Genomic DNA, 12847 nt, shown 5'->3' on the forward strand with positions numbered 1-12847 from the left:
CTCTAGAAGATATATGTAGAGCAGCCACATGGACCACCATACATACATTTACCAAACACTACTGCGTAGATGTACACTCCAAACAGCAAGCTGCTGTAGGACAGGCTGTTCTCAGAACTCTCTTTCAGACTGCTGCAGCTGGCACGGGCACCCGCCGGTAAGGATGAAACTGCTATTTATTCTATGCACAGATATGAATTCAGCAGCCCTCGTGCCTCGAACGGAATATGCTACTTACCAGTATGCATCTGTTCTTGGCATGAAGGGCTGCTGACATTCATATCGCCCGCCCTCCTCCCCGGTGCCTGTCGCAGCTGTAGCTCTCAGAATCATTTTCAGGCATGGTCATCACTTTCAGTATTACACTCCATCTCTGCCACAATGGCGAAAAACAATCTGGGGATGGAGAGGATGCCCATGCGCACTGTAGTCCAGGGGAGGAGCCACCTATCTCGTGATACTTCGAAGACTCTTCCAGGACAACAATGTGCAATCATCCGGACCCAACACTAGGCGGCGATCTATGGCGGCGATCTATGCACAGATATGAATATCAGCAGCCCTTCATGCCAAGAACAGATGCATACTGGTAAGTAGCATATTCCATACCCTCATCGCGGAGGGCCTTCTTGACTGCCAGGAAAGGACTGCGTTGAACCTCACAAGAATAATCAGGATAAATAGATACAGGGGCATTGTCCACCCGAAAAGGGCCCGCTGCTCGTGCTTTCTGCAGGATGGCGTCACGGTCTTTGAAGTGCAATAAGCGCGCAACCACAGGGCGAGGGGGTCGGCCAAGAGCCGGCGGGGAGGCCGGCACCTGGTGAGCACGTGTAAAACTGTGACAAACCATCAGGAGCTACCACATCACGCAGCCAGGCTTTCAAATAGGTGATCATACTGTCTCCAACTTTTTCGGGTATGCCCACCACCCGTATGTTATTGCGCCGATTTCGCCCTTCGGCATCCTCCGCTCTCTTTTCCAGCTGCTGCACTCTTCGCAACAAGTCTCCCATGGTCGCCTCGGTTGCCTTCTGGGCCGGCTCCAGCACCTCCTAGGTGAGTTCTGTGGTCTTGACGCGAACCACCAGTTTTCCATGGTCTGCCCGCAGCAGCCCCAAACCCGTCGACATCTGCGATATAGAATTACTCGGCACGTCCCTAGTGTCCGAAATGGCCTGCAATATTTGGTCCATCGGCTACTGCTGCAGCCCCGCTGTCAGTGCCCCAGAGGAATCGCGATCCTGACTCTCCGGTTCCCTCGCCGAGTTCAGAGGACACCGTCCCAGAATTCGGTCGCAGCTTTCCCATGGTTCAGTTCCCAGCGACCGTCTAGGTTGGCCGTCAACCGAGCGTTCACAGCAGCGGCCCCTCGCCGCTCTGGCGTCGGCATGGGCAATATGCTGGCACCACCGTACGTCAGCTGGGCACCAACGGCGCAGAGCACTGCTCCGCAGGACAACCACAATCACAAGCGGGTAGTTCAGGGGACCACTCACCACCAGGGTCCAGGTAATTCTAGGCGGGCCACGTCCTCAGCCATGCAGTCTGTCGGCACCACACCTTTGCCACACTGGCCCCTGGCAGTACAGGCCGACTCTCGCGCAGTCTCTCCAGCTTCCCGGCAACAGGTTTCATGGGGGGTTGGTTCCGTGCTCTCCAGAGCACACGCAGGTGCTCCTGTGTCGCCACCCTCCTCAGCTGTCGTCACTCAAGGGCGCGTGCCGGTGCCACCCAGGATGGGGGGGGGAGCGGGGGCGCCCCACCGTTCAGCTCAGTCTGCCACTGGTCCCCGCCAGCTGCAAAGGCCTCCAGCCGTTGTCCCCCGGTGGGAGCAAATTCCACCTATCCCCCGAAGCGTGGACAGGAGCCCCGGTCAACACTGGAGCACACGCGGGGGGGGGGTGGGGGGGGGCGACAATATGCGGTGCCAGCCGCGGGGTGTGGTAAGGTGGCCTGATATGCAGTGCTCACTATTCTAGTGAACACTATGTATCAGTCCAGCAACCCTTATTGATGATTGGTTGTAAGTCAACCTTATAGACCAGCTATCCTAGTAGCGTGGATACGAGCAGTCTAAGGCTAAAGACTCGAGAGGGCGTGTTAAGCCAGCTGTTTACCACACATATACCCCTTGAATACCAAGTGAAAGGACACCACACAAGTGTTATGAAAATAAACAGTTATTTATTTAAAGATCACAACAGCCCTGTACTCTTTATGAGGACAGGGTACTAAGCACAAACCAAAACTCTTACAAAAATACTTAAGTTAGCACAGTATATACAAATGCCCGAGGGGCACGGAAAACCATATACTCTGAAAGTGGAATGCGAAATTCCTAGCAGGTAAGTACAGTACTAATAGCTTTTGGAATCGCTAGGACTTGACTAGGGAATCGTTAGATTACTTCTAGGAGGCCTAGGGGACTCGGGTGCAGTGTGTGCACTCTCACGCGAGATGCGGGACAAAAGTCTATGGTAGCTAGGAAATAGAAAGTTAGTGTTCTCGGGCGAACCCGACCTGGTAGGGAGAAAACGAAAGTAGATTCTGACCCTTGGATAGTGAGGCTATGCTGGGGCACCGAAATGCCGAAGTTACCTAGCCCAGGGGCTGCAGCTGCATAGGTCTGAAAAGACGTCGGGAATCCTCGTAGACGGACCAGGAGCCGGAAGAAAAGATGCTGGCCGGTGACCAGTGAAGAAAGTTCAGTTGGATCCAAGCCTGGATCTCGAAGATAGATGACACCTGAAAGCAGAGGGGACCAAGTTCGAGACTACTAGCCAGTAGTCAGTGGGCACCAGGAGGGCACCGGATGGTAGCCACCTCGACAAGGTGAGTGGGTGACGCTTGACTCGAAGATCTCACGGACCAGGAGGCGTTGTCGGCGACCAGGATGGAGGATCGAGCTGTCCCACGAAGATGGAAGCTGTCGGCGTCGCTGGACCCAGGATTGGGCAACAAAGCCTTGGCAAATTCAAGCCCACGCGGTGGACCTAAAATGGCGTCTGGAGTGGACCAGGAGGGTCCGGGGTGCCTCTCTTGAAGAAGGAAGCAAAGGCCAGCCTGGAGCAACCAGACCAGCAGTCGTGAAGTCGTTGGGCGTCGTTCAGAGGGCCACAAGCCAGCCGGCTAGTAGCCAAACAACGCGGTGCACAGCAAACAGCAGAAGGGCCCCACGCAGATCGTGGAGATGCAGGGGGGCTGATCTTGGGTGCTGGAGCTGCGCAGGGTCGGGGCTTCTCGGACCCCAAAGCACTCACCAGTGGAGGACACGGTGGGCTTGCAGTAAAGATGTCGTGCAGTCTTGGCGATCGTCGGTCCCTTGAGGTCTCGTCGCACTCACGGTTCTCAGCTGAGCTGTAGAGGTGAGTAGAGGTCAGAGGTGCCAGGGAAGCCGGGTCTCGTCGAGCTGGGTCGTCGGATTCGTGATGAAGGACTTGCAGCAGACCGCAGTGTTCTTTAGGATGGTGCCTGCGGATGCAGGGTGACTACTCCTTAGCCACAAGGGAGAATCTTGAAGAAGAAATCGTGAAGTCCTTTCGAAGAAAGTGGTATCTTGATTCCAAAGATGATCTAATTTTAACAGGGGGCCCGCTCCCATCTTTATACTAAAAAAGGGGGCTGACCCGGTGACTAGGTCCTGCCTATGGGTGGGACTAGGTGGGGGGTGGTTACACCCCTCAGCCATGCCGGACTTCCCCAGGCCAGGGGCTGGTGTGCCCCTGGAACTGGTTCAGACCGGCCTATGCGTAGTGAGCACCGGGGTGCCACTCAGCAGTCACCTTCCTGTAAAGCCCTGCCTACCCAGGATACACAAAACCATGTCTGGGACGGTGCTAGCACCGCCCCTGACAGGAAACCCTTTGTCCAGGCTCCCCTCGCTGGAAGGACTCCCAGCTGTAGGGGGTCAGACTCGTGTCTGTGGTGGCAGCATCCATTTTGTGGAGCTGAGGCTTCAGTTAACTTTAACCGGGGTTCACAGTTACATACATGTCGTGTCCCTCTAGAAGGGTGGAATGCTAACCCCGTCGCCAGAATTGGCGAGGGGTTAGTATTCCAATTCGTATGACACCTTACTCGACATGTTTTGATAAAGCAATACCAAAGATAGCATTTAACCGCGAGGATTATAATGCACTTAAGAGTATATGGTATGCGTTATCATGGAACAGCTATTAGGACTTGATTCCGCAAGCTGCAGACAGGCTCAGCTCATGCCAGAGCACCATCTCACACGATTCCAAGCACTCTGCCTTCAGGATTGTCAAGGCCTGCCATAGGAGTGACTGATAGGAATCTGTGTGTCCATTTTAGGGTTAGGTATAGGTATACTACACCTACAGCAAAGGGTGATTACACGACTTTGCCCCAGCTGTCATGCAGCCAGTTGTGTCAAATTTAAGAGGCCAGCCAGGGGTGGCATAATACATGCTGCAGCCCCTGGCAGCCCTGGGTACACCCATGCCCTGAGTTACAGGGTCTGATAGGGTGGCCCAGTACCAATTGGAAATGTACCTAGGGTACATGGAATCCATTTTAAAGAGAGAGCAGTAGGCCTGGGGTCCTGATTGGCAGGGTCCCAGGTCGACTATGTCCAAAACCAGCTAAAACACAGGGCAAAAAGTTGGGGGCAACCATAGTCAGGAGGTACCTTCCTACACGGGGGTCCCAAATTCCGGTCCTCCAGTGGCCGCCAAGGTCACACGGCGGGGTGGGTCTTCGCCGCGGCTGTGTCCCTCCACCAAGGGTAGATACGGCACTCCAATCCGGTTGCTCATGTTAGCACTCGAGGGGCCTGCACCTCCACAGCGGCCCCTGCACACCGCGCATACTTCTTCACGGCTCCACCAGCTCCAGATCGTAGCACTCCTCCACAGCCAAAAGTCCCCTGCAGGCCGGCTCAGGTTTTCCAGCGTTCCGATTCTAGGCGCGGCTGCGGCCGGCCTACTCCTCTCCTTCGACGGCTCCGCAATCACCTGAGGGCGGGAATGCAAGCTCTGGCGCAAGCCTAGTGAAGATGGTCGGCGGCCTCTCATGGAGCCGGCTGGAATCTCCGCGACGGCGGCGTCAGCAGCCCGTACCCACTGGATCCAGACAGCTCACGGGGATCCACACGGTCCCGGGGGGGCTCCCCGAGCCACGGGCACCACCAGGGGAATAGTTGACAGGAGAAGTCACAAGGCAAGCGCGGAGCTCTCGGCTCAGCGTCCTTGCTCACCGGTGGTCAAGCCACGCCCCCTATTTTGTAGATGTGTTAGCGAGGCAACAGGCTAATGTTGGCCAGGCAGTACTAAAAACACTTTTTCAAACTGCTGCAGCTGCTACAGGTTAGCCACCGCTTTTGGAGTGACTACTGTATGGTCTATGCAAAGCATGTAATCTACAGCTCACATGCCTTAAATGGATAGTTACTTACCTAGTAAGCATCTGTTCTTGGCACGTACAGATGTAGATTCACATGCGCCCACCAGCCGTAGATTCACATGCGCCCAAACAGCCTCCCCGGGCACCTATACCTGTTGCAGTTGTTTCCTACTTTACGTACATACGCATGGACAATTCTATTCTCCCGTTAGTAACTTCATTCTCACCCTCTGCTGGAAAACAATCTAACAATGGAGTCTATGCCTATGCGCACTGTCACCGGAAGGAGTCACCACCTACCTTGTGACTGCAAAGACTTCTTAGACGAAAAACAATTTGCAAACATCCGGACCCAACACGATGTCAGGAGTATGCAAAGCATGTGAATCTACAGCTCTACATGCCAAGAACAGATGCTGACTGGGTAAGTAAAATAATCCTTTTTGCAGCATTACTCGCTTGTTAATTCGCCCACAAAAGATGCAGCCTTTGGTCAAAGGTATGCCCGTTGGTCCGGATACCATTCAACCCTGTCTCAGCTGTCTTCCAATGGATGACTCTCAACCATTTGAAGTGTGACTCTGAGATGACTGAGGTGCTCTGCTTTGGACATAACTTTGCCCTAAAGTGGGATGTCCACTGGCATGTAGGGGCACCACCGGTTACCCAAGTTGATTCTGTAAAAAACGTAGGGATTACATTTGCTAATAAATTGTCATTCCACAATCCAATTACCTCAGTGGTTGGTATGTCCTTTGGCATCTTACACATAGCAAAAACATTCTTGCACTTCCGCTCATTTTCAACTAATATTACAGTGGTATTGGCCCTGGTTATGTCCAGATTGGGCTACGCCAATGCATTCTAGGCAGACCTGCTAAAGTATAATTTAAATAGACTCCAGACTCTTCAGAACACAGGACTTCGGCTGGTTCTGAGTCTCCCAAGACGAGAACATCTAAGCATTTACGCAATCTGCACAAGCTCTCCACTGAAAAACGTATTCTTTTTCAATCTGCTCTTTTGATGCACAGAGCTCTCCCTCATTCTGGACCTGATTATCTTTCCTCCATGATTACCTACTATAGCCTGACGAGTGTTCCGTTCATCCAATAATCTTCCGGCCAAAATTCCCCAAAGTTTTTCTGGTTAAAGCCAGTGGTTGCTCTTTCTTTTTTTGGCCTGGTTGTTTGGAACAAGCTCAGTTATTATTATTATTATTATTATTATTATTATTGTACAGTCTTATATAGCGCTCGACTTACCCTGGAGCATCTCGGCGCTTGCCTTGGGAACCCGTCCTGGCTTTTTTCCCTATGAGATAACCTGTACTGGGCATCCCCAAGGTGAAAAATGCCAGGCATCCCGCCGCGGGGGGCCGTTGTGGAGATTAAGCAAGCTAATGCCCAGAGTCGCAGAGTGTGATTCCATGATTCGAGTGGGCACCGAAGCGAGAATTATCGAGTCGGTGGACATTTGGGCTCAAGACCCTGACCTCTGCTTCTGGGTCTGCCTCTTCTAACCAGTGAGCCACACTTCTCCAGTTTAGACTTTAACCAAATAAAGGCTGAAGCTGTATTTAAGAAAAAGCTCAAGACCAATTTTTCTCACAGTAATTGTGATTTTCTTGTTTTTCACGGACAGTATAGCGCTGGGACACTTTTGAGTAGCTGAACACTATATAAAATCCATCACTATCACTAGCTATTTTCAATTTCTAAGCTTGAATCCTTGCTGGAACAGTTTCTGCCTCTCCCAGTGTTTGTATGCTCTTTAGTATCTTATTCCAGCCAGTTGGAAAGGGTTGAGAAAAGGACAACTAAGTATGCAAAAACGTATTCGTATTGATTCTTGTATTGTTCCAGCTATTAGTGCTTGCTCTACAGTGTTGTCCTTCCTTCATCTTTGCAAGTCTAAACTGGATAAAGCCAGTTAGTGGCAAGGTGCACAGATGCCGATCAACACTGGTAAGTAAAGTGCCACACAAAGTTAAGGTAATTTTATTGAGAAACTTTCTGGTCTTTCATCGTGTTAAATACTAACATTTTTAAATATGCTTTTATGGAAAAGGTAACTAATAGATTAATTTTTTTTCCTGCCCAGAATACACACAAGTTGGAGATCACCATGCTTTCCCAGGGCGTCTCCATGTTGTACTCCTTCTTCATGCCTGCTGCCAAGTTGCAGGAACGCCTAGACCAGTCGTATGTATATATTGCTTCTTATTTATTTTTTTATTTTTTTTATTTTGAGTTTTCTATAGCGCGAACAAGTTCTTTGCTTGCTTTTGATTCAGTGCTAAATGCTGTGACTACCTTGGGATGTCACTTGGAGAACAGTATGGTGCTCCATTTTCTTTAGCATAATCCTTCCAAGGTAAATATGTATTGGTATTCCCTTGGCAATACTATGATGATACTTTTAAAGGATGGCACTATAGGTATTGCAGGGGCTCCAGCTATGCTGTGTACCAACTGTTCTCTCCTCATTCTCTGGCAGGTGGCCAGCCCATGGGTATGTTTCCTGCATACTGGTTAGCCACTTTTGCAAGCCTGAAGTGACTGACCACCTTCCAGTGGAAGGGTTCGACATGCGGGGCCAAAGTAGGACCCTATTCGTAGCTATGTCTTTGGGGAATTTGGAAACCAGTGTCCGAATAGATTCACCCGGCTTGAGAACGGAGAGTAGGATTATCTGTCAGATTTTGGCCTATGTTCACATTTTTGTTCGTTCATAACTAATATCATTTTGACTTTCTTTACCCTAGACAAACTTGCTTTATTATTGTATTAGTGTTTTTATCACTCCAGCTGCTTATTTATGTGGTTGGTTTTGTGTGTGTTTATGGTGATCTGAATTGTAATACTTGGGTGAATGAATGCTAGATGCCACAAACCAGCCTTGTGCATTTATTTCAGGAAATGAGCTAGAGGTTGTCACAAGTCCCCTTAACTCTCCAGAGTTATTCTTTACTTTCTCTGGTTTTGAGCTAGCATTTGAATCTCTAGCTTTACTTCTGGCCATAATGAACTGTGGCTTCCTCAAAATGGCTGCTTCCTCGTGCCAGCATCCAAACCAGCACTGCATCACTGATATGGCAAATTAGTTTTCCACTCAAATTGGCTCAGTTAAATCTCCTGTAGTTAACCCGTATGTTTGTAGCATGAATGGCTGTAGATGTACGCTTTGCAAGTAGTGTGGCTCACTGGTTAGAGGCGGCAGACCCGAGAGCAGAGGACGGCCCGGGACCAGGGTTCGATTCCCGACGCGGCAGGTTTCTGGACCAGGGTCAGCGGACTTGATCATTCTCTCGCCTCGGTGCCCACTCTGATCAGCGATCACACTCGGCAACTCTGGGCACTAGCTTGCCTCATCTTCACTAACGGCCCCACCTGACCGCCGGGGATGCCTGGTCTCACCCTGGAGATACCCACTAAGGGACCATCTCTCAGGGAAGCCAGGAAGGGTTTCGCAGCGGTCGAAGCGCGGAGGTACCCCTTCGGGAGTGATTCCTGCGCTATATAAGCACACAATTAATTAATAAGCACACAATTAATACTCCTGTTATCTAGCATTGGGCTCTGACATTGCAACTTTGTGTTTTTTTAAACACACTTTGAGTCACTGGATTCTGTGCAACTCCTTCCTTAGTCATAATGTGCATGGACGCCAAATCAATCTTTAATTATTTTTTTTTCCCCGCAAATCGGTTTTGACTTGTTCAGCACCTATGCTGGGTTTGCTTTTTCTGGTCTGACTGTTCTTTATTCTCTATTTAAAGAAAAAGGGGTGACCCTGTGTCCCTCAGAACTTGGGTAATAAATGGTTAATGTAAAAAACGGTTCTGTCGGGTGCAAAACATGAGTAATTCAAAGAATACTATTATTGTATTTGAGGAACCCCCTCTTTAGACAACACAATTCAGGACCTCACAATTAATGACTCGAGTTCTTATTCATTGCATTTTCATATTTATATGAATTAAATTCATTCAATTGGTATTTCATATAATACAGACAAAAGACTGTCAAAGTGGATTTGTGTGCAAAAATAGTGAAAAGTGATCAAGTGGTGAAAATATGTACAGTGAGAGATACAAATCTATACAATCAATATATACATATATACAGTTATTTTTTCAAGGCCATATACTGATGGATGTCTAGAGATTCTCTATTTCTTTAAGTTTTTGAAATTCTAGAGGTCAATGGCTTTTATCTGTGTTATATGAAATACCAATTGAATGAATTTAATTCATATAAATATGAAAATGCAATGAATAAGACCTAGAGTCATTAATTGTGAGGTCCTGAATTGTGTTGTCTAAAGAGGGGGTTCCTCAACTACAATAATAGTATTCTTTGAATTACTCATGTTTTGCACCCGACAGAATTGTTTTTTAATCTCAACACCATTAATGGACAAACAGTCATTGCTTGTATTTTACTAACTTTTAAACCAACTAAGGCTGATCTAAGCACATGTAAATAACGCTACAGGCCAAGAGACTATTGAGCCCTTTCTAAGCTCTGCAAAACACCAGAGGGAATACAAATAGGGTGAGAGTAATGGATGAACACCCTTCCGATTTTGCCCACAGTGCAACACCAAATATCCTTGAGTCGACCAACATGGCGTTTGCAACCTCTGTCTCTCTCATCATGCCCAGTCCAGCAGCGACTACTGTATTGTTTTCCCTGCAGAAAACTCTGAAGTGCAGAAGGAAAGAGTGTTGATGCACCCAAAGATGCTGTGACCAAAGCGGTCAGGCGTTTCAGCAGATGATGGAGAACAAGATTCACTCGCACAAGGCCTTCTAGCAACAGCCAACACATAGCCCACAGGCTTTATTCTTGAGCATCTCCAATGGACAACACAAAAGAGAAACCTTTAGTATAGACCTCATTGGGCAGAGAATTGTGTAAACACATGGGGTCATGAGTACCATCCCAGCACTGAGCACTGGCTCAAAGCCCCATTCACCCCATGCCCTTGCGCCGAGGCAAACTACAGCTCCAGAGAGTGTCTCTGGTTATGCTCCCAAGTATTACGCACCAAGCACTCTAGAGAAAATCCTCTATCTGGTGCACTGCTGCCTTGATGCTCTGGTCGAAGTTGAGAAAAGGTTTCGGAGCTGGGCAATCTGCCATCAAAATATGTCAAACACACTTCTGTTGTAGGGGATCTCTGTGTAAATCTTGTGAATAGTCCCGCCCATGTGCGTGGACCCCGGAGCAATCGAAATAGTCCCTTAAGTTGTCGTCTTCTACAGTCCTGCATGGAAACTTAAGAGAAAATCAAAGACAAATAATGCAGCCTAAAATACAAGGCTACATTAGCCAGCACTTAATCTTGAAGTGAAAAGGATAGCCAAATGTCAACATTTTCACATTTTGTTAAGTTTCACACATAGAGAAACTCCCCTTCACAAAAATACTTTGTCATGATAGAGAGGAATGGTTGGACAGACAAGCCGCCATAGGTTATTTATGAAGAGTCAGGATGCACAAACTCATGTTCCTATTTTTATCATCTTAATCTGTTTTTTCAGTAGTGTACAAGGATTGCGTGCAGGTTGCTATAGCGCCATGCCTTTCAGGCAGCATTTTATTCGAAAACAAATGACCCACTGCATTTCGGGCTTAGCGCCCTTCTTTGGGGGTCGCTGTGAAAGATCATAAAAAACATAATTACCATCTGCAGATTACATAAACATCATCAATCATCATCGCCCTTTCTTGTCCGTTTGTATTCTCTTCTGTGCTCTCAACAGAAATTAACATCATGTCTGCACGTATTAACACACACTAAATTATGAGGAAATGCTATTTACTGTAAACCATATTTCTACTCTTTTCTTGTATACTCATGCCTTGCGCATCTTTTCCCTTACTTATTTATCTCAAAACAGACTCCAAATTAAGCATTTAAGAATCATATGGATTTCACTCTCCTCTTCATCCTAGCAGTGTACAAACAGTATTCTACCTTTCACTCTCATCTTGCCTCTCCCGTCCTCATCCTCCCTTATCTTCCCACCTGCTTTCACCCTGTAACCTTAAACTCCCATGCTTTATCGCGTTTCATCTGCCCGCTCACGGTGCTAATTCACTTCCTATCTCCATCCCATGTAGATGTTTAATTAACTGCTATTGCACCACTCCATTCAACATTGCCATTACACTCTTGTACATACCTGCCAAGTTGCCGTTAAAATCCCTCCACCCAATTAGCTTTTTGTTTTCGAATAAAATGCTGCCTGAAAGGAACCTATGCTTCAGTCGTGTTCTTATGGAAAGTCTCTGACACATTTGGACACTAGAAACTTGAAAATAAGCAATATATACCAAACGTGTGGACTCGTTTCAGAATTTTGAATAATGGGATAAAATACTGTGATAAGAATGATAACATGGAGTAAATACTAAACAGTTTGATTCAGATATATGTAGACCGAAATGGCATAATATGCTGTGCATTTGCTTGGGACGTGACCAAGCCCCCATAGGTGGCCAATATGTGTCTGGAAAAGGGATACCGTGCCTTTAAGGAACTCTCCAGAGACCCTCTGTATCCCATGATGCACAGCCAAAGGCCTTTTACTTTGTTCTTTTTTCCGACTCCTGCTAGCAGGACCCAGGAGCATTGAGCTCTACCTTTTTGGATATTACTTCAGTTTTTGGAGCTTTTCCAGTGTTTTGAGAATTTCACTCCACATCTGGGGTCTTCCTCCTCCAGTTGCTGTGTTTTTTGACCAGTTTTGCCACTTTATTGTCGAAATGCCAGCTTTATTCGACAAGTGCCCTGAGTGTGGTAGGAAGAAGGCAAAATCTGACCCCCACAGAGTATGCATACTGTCTCCCTTCTACCCATGTCCCTGACTCCTGTGATATGTCACTCTATCTCCAGCAGGACCCTGCGTGACAGGGAGAAGATTCGTCTCCAAGGCCTGGAGCAGGGGAGACATCAGGAACCAGGTGGGACTACTGGGCATGGAGGGACTCTTGTCATCGTCCTCTGGGGGGCTCCTTAGTCAAGAAAAGGCACCGGTCCCAGGTGACGTCAATGGCTTCGGCGTCGAGAGGTATGACCACCATATGTTCCCCGTCGACCCAGGGCTCTGGGTCGAAGCGACGTCGACTGGTAGGACGTCGAGACCTCTGATGAGGTCGACGTCTAGGATTTCACCGGCGTCGACACACCATCGACGGTGTGATGTGTCCGAAGACTAAGGCGCTCTCAGTCGAGGCGACACCGCTGTTCGCCGTTGACGTCAAGGAGAGGTAAATTGACGTCAAGGCGAAGATACTCAATGTCGAGGAGTTCGTCGACGTCTGGGATGTCGAAGTCGAGAAAAGAGAAGTCTAATAGTTCGACGTCGAGGAGGGAAAAGTCATCATTGAAGAGGAAGTCAAGGCCCAGAACAGTGTCTAGTACCTCTGTGGTTAGTGTCACCTTTCGGAGAGTCCCTGGTTGCAGC

General features: G+C 48.4%; 1 protein-coding gene across 3 annotated transcripts in view; it reads left to right on the forward strand.

Annotated features, from left to right (window-relative positions):
• Positions 1-12847, forward strand: part of UBA1 (ubiquitin like modifier activating enzyme 1) — a 284616-nt gene that overhangs the window by 241879 nt on the left and 29890 nt on the right. For all 3 annotated transcript variants that reach the window (XM_086940309.1, XM_086940308.1, XM_086940310.1), the window contains exon 25: positions 7471-7571. In XM_086940309.1, coding sequence (XP_086796435.1) covers positions 7471-7571 — 101 coding nt within the window. The remainder of the gene's footprint in view (positions 1-7470; positions 7572-12847) is intronic.

The sequence above is a fragment of the Lissotriton vulgaris genome, chromosome 10 (assembly GCF_964263255.1).
Source record: "Lissotriton vulgaris chromosome 10, aLisVul1.2, whole genome shotgun sequence".
NCBI lineage: Eukaryota > Metazoa > Chordata > Amphibia > Caudata > Salamandridae > Lissotriton > Lissotriton vulgaris.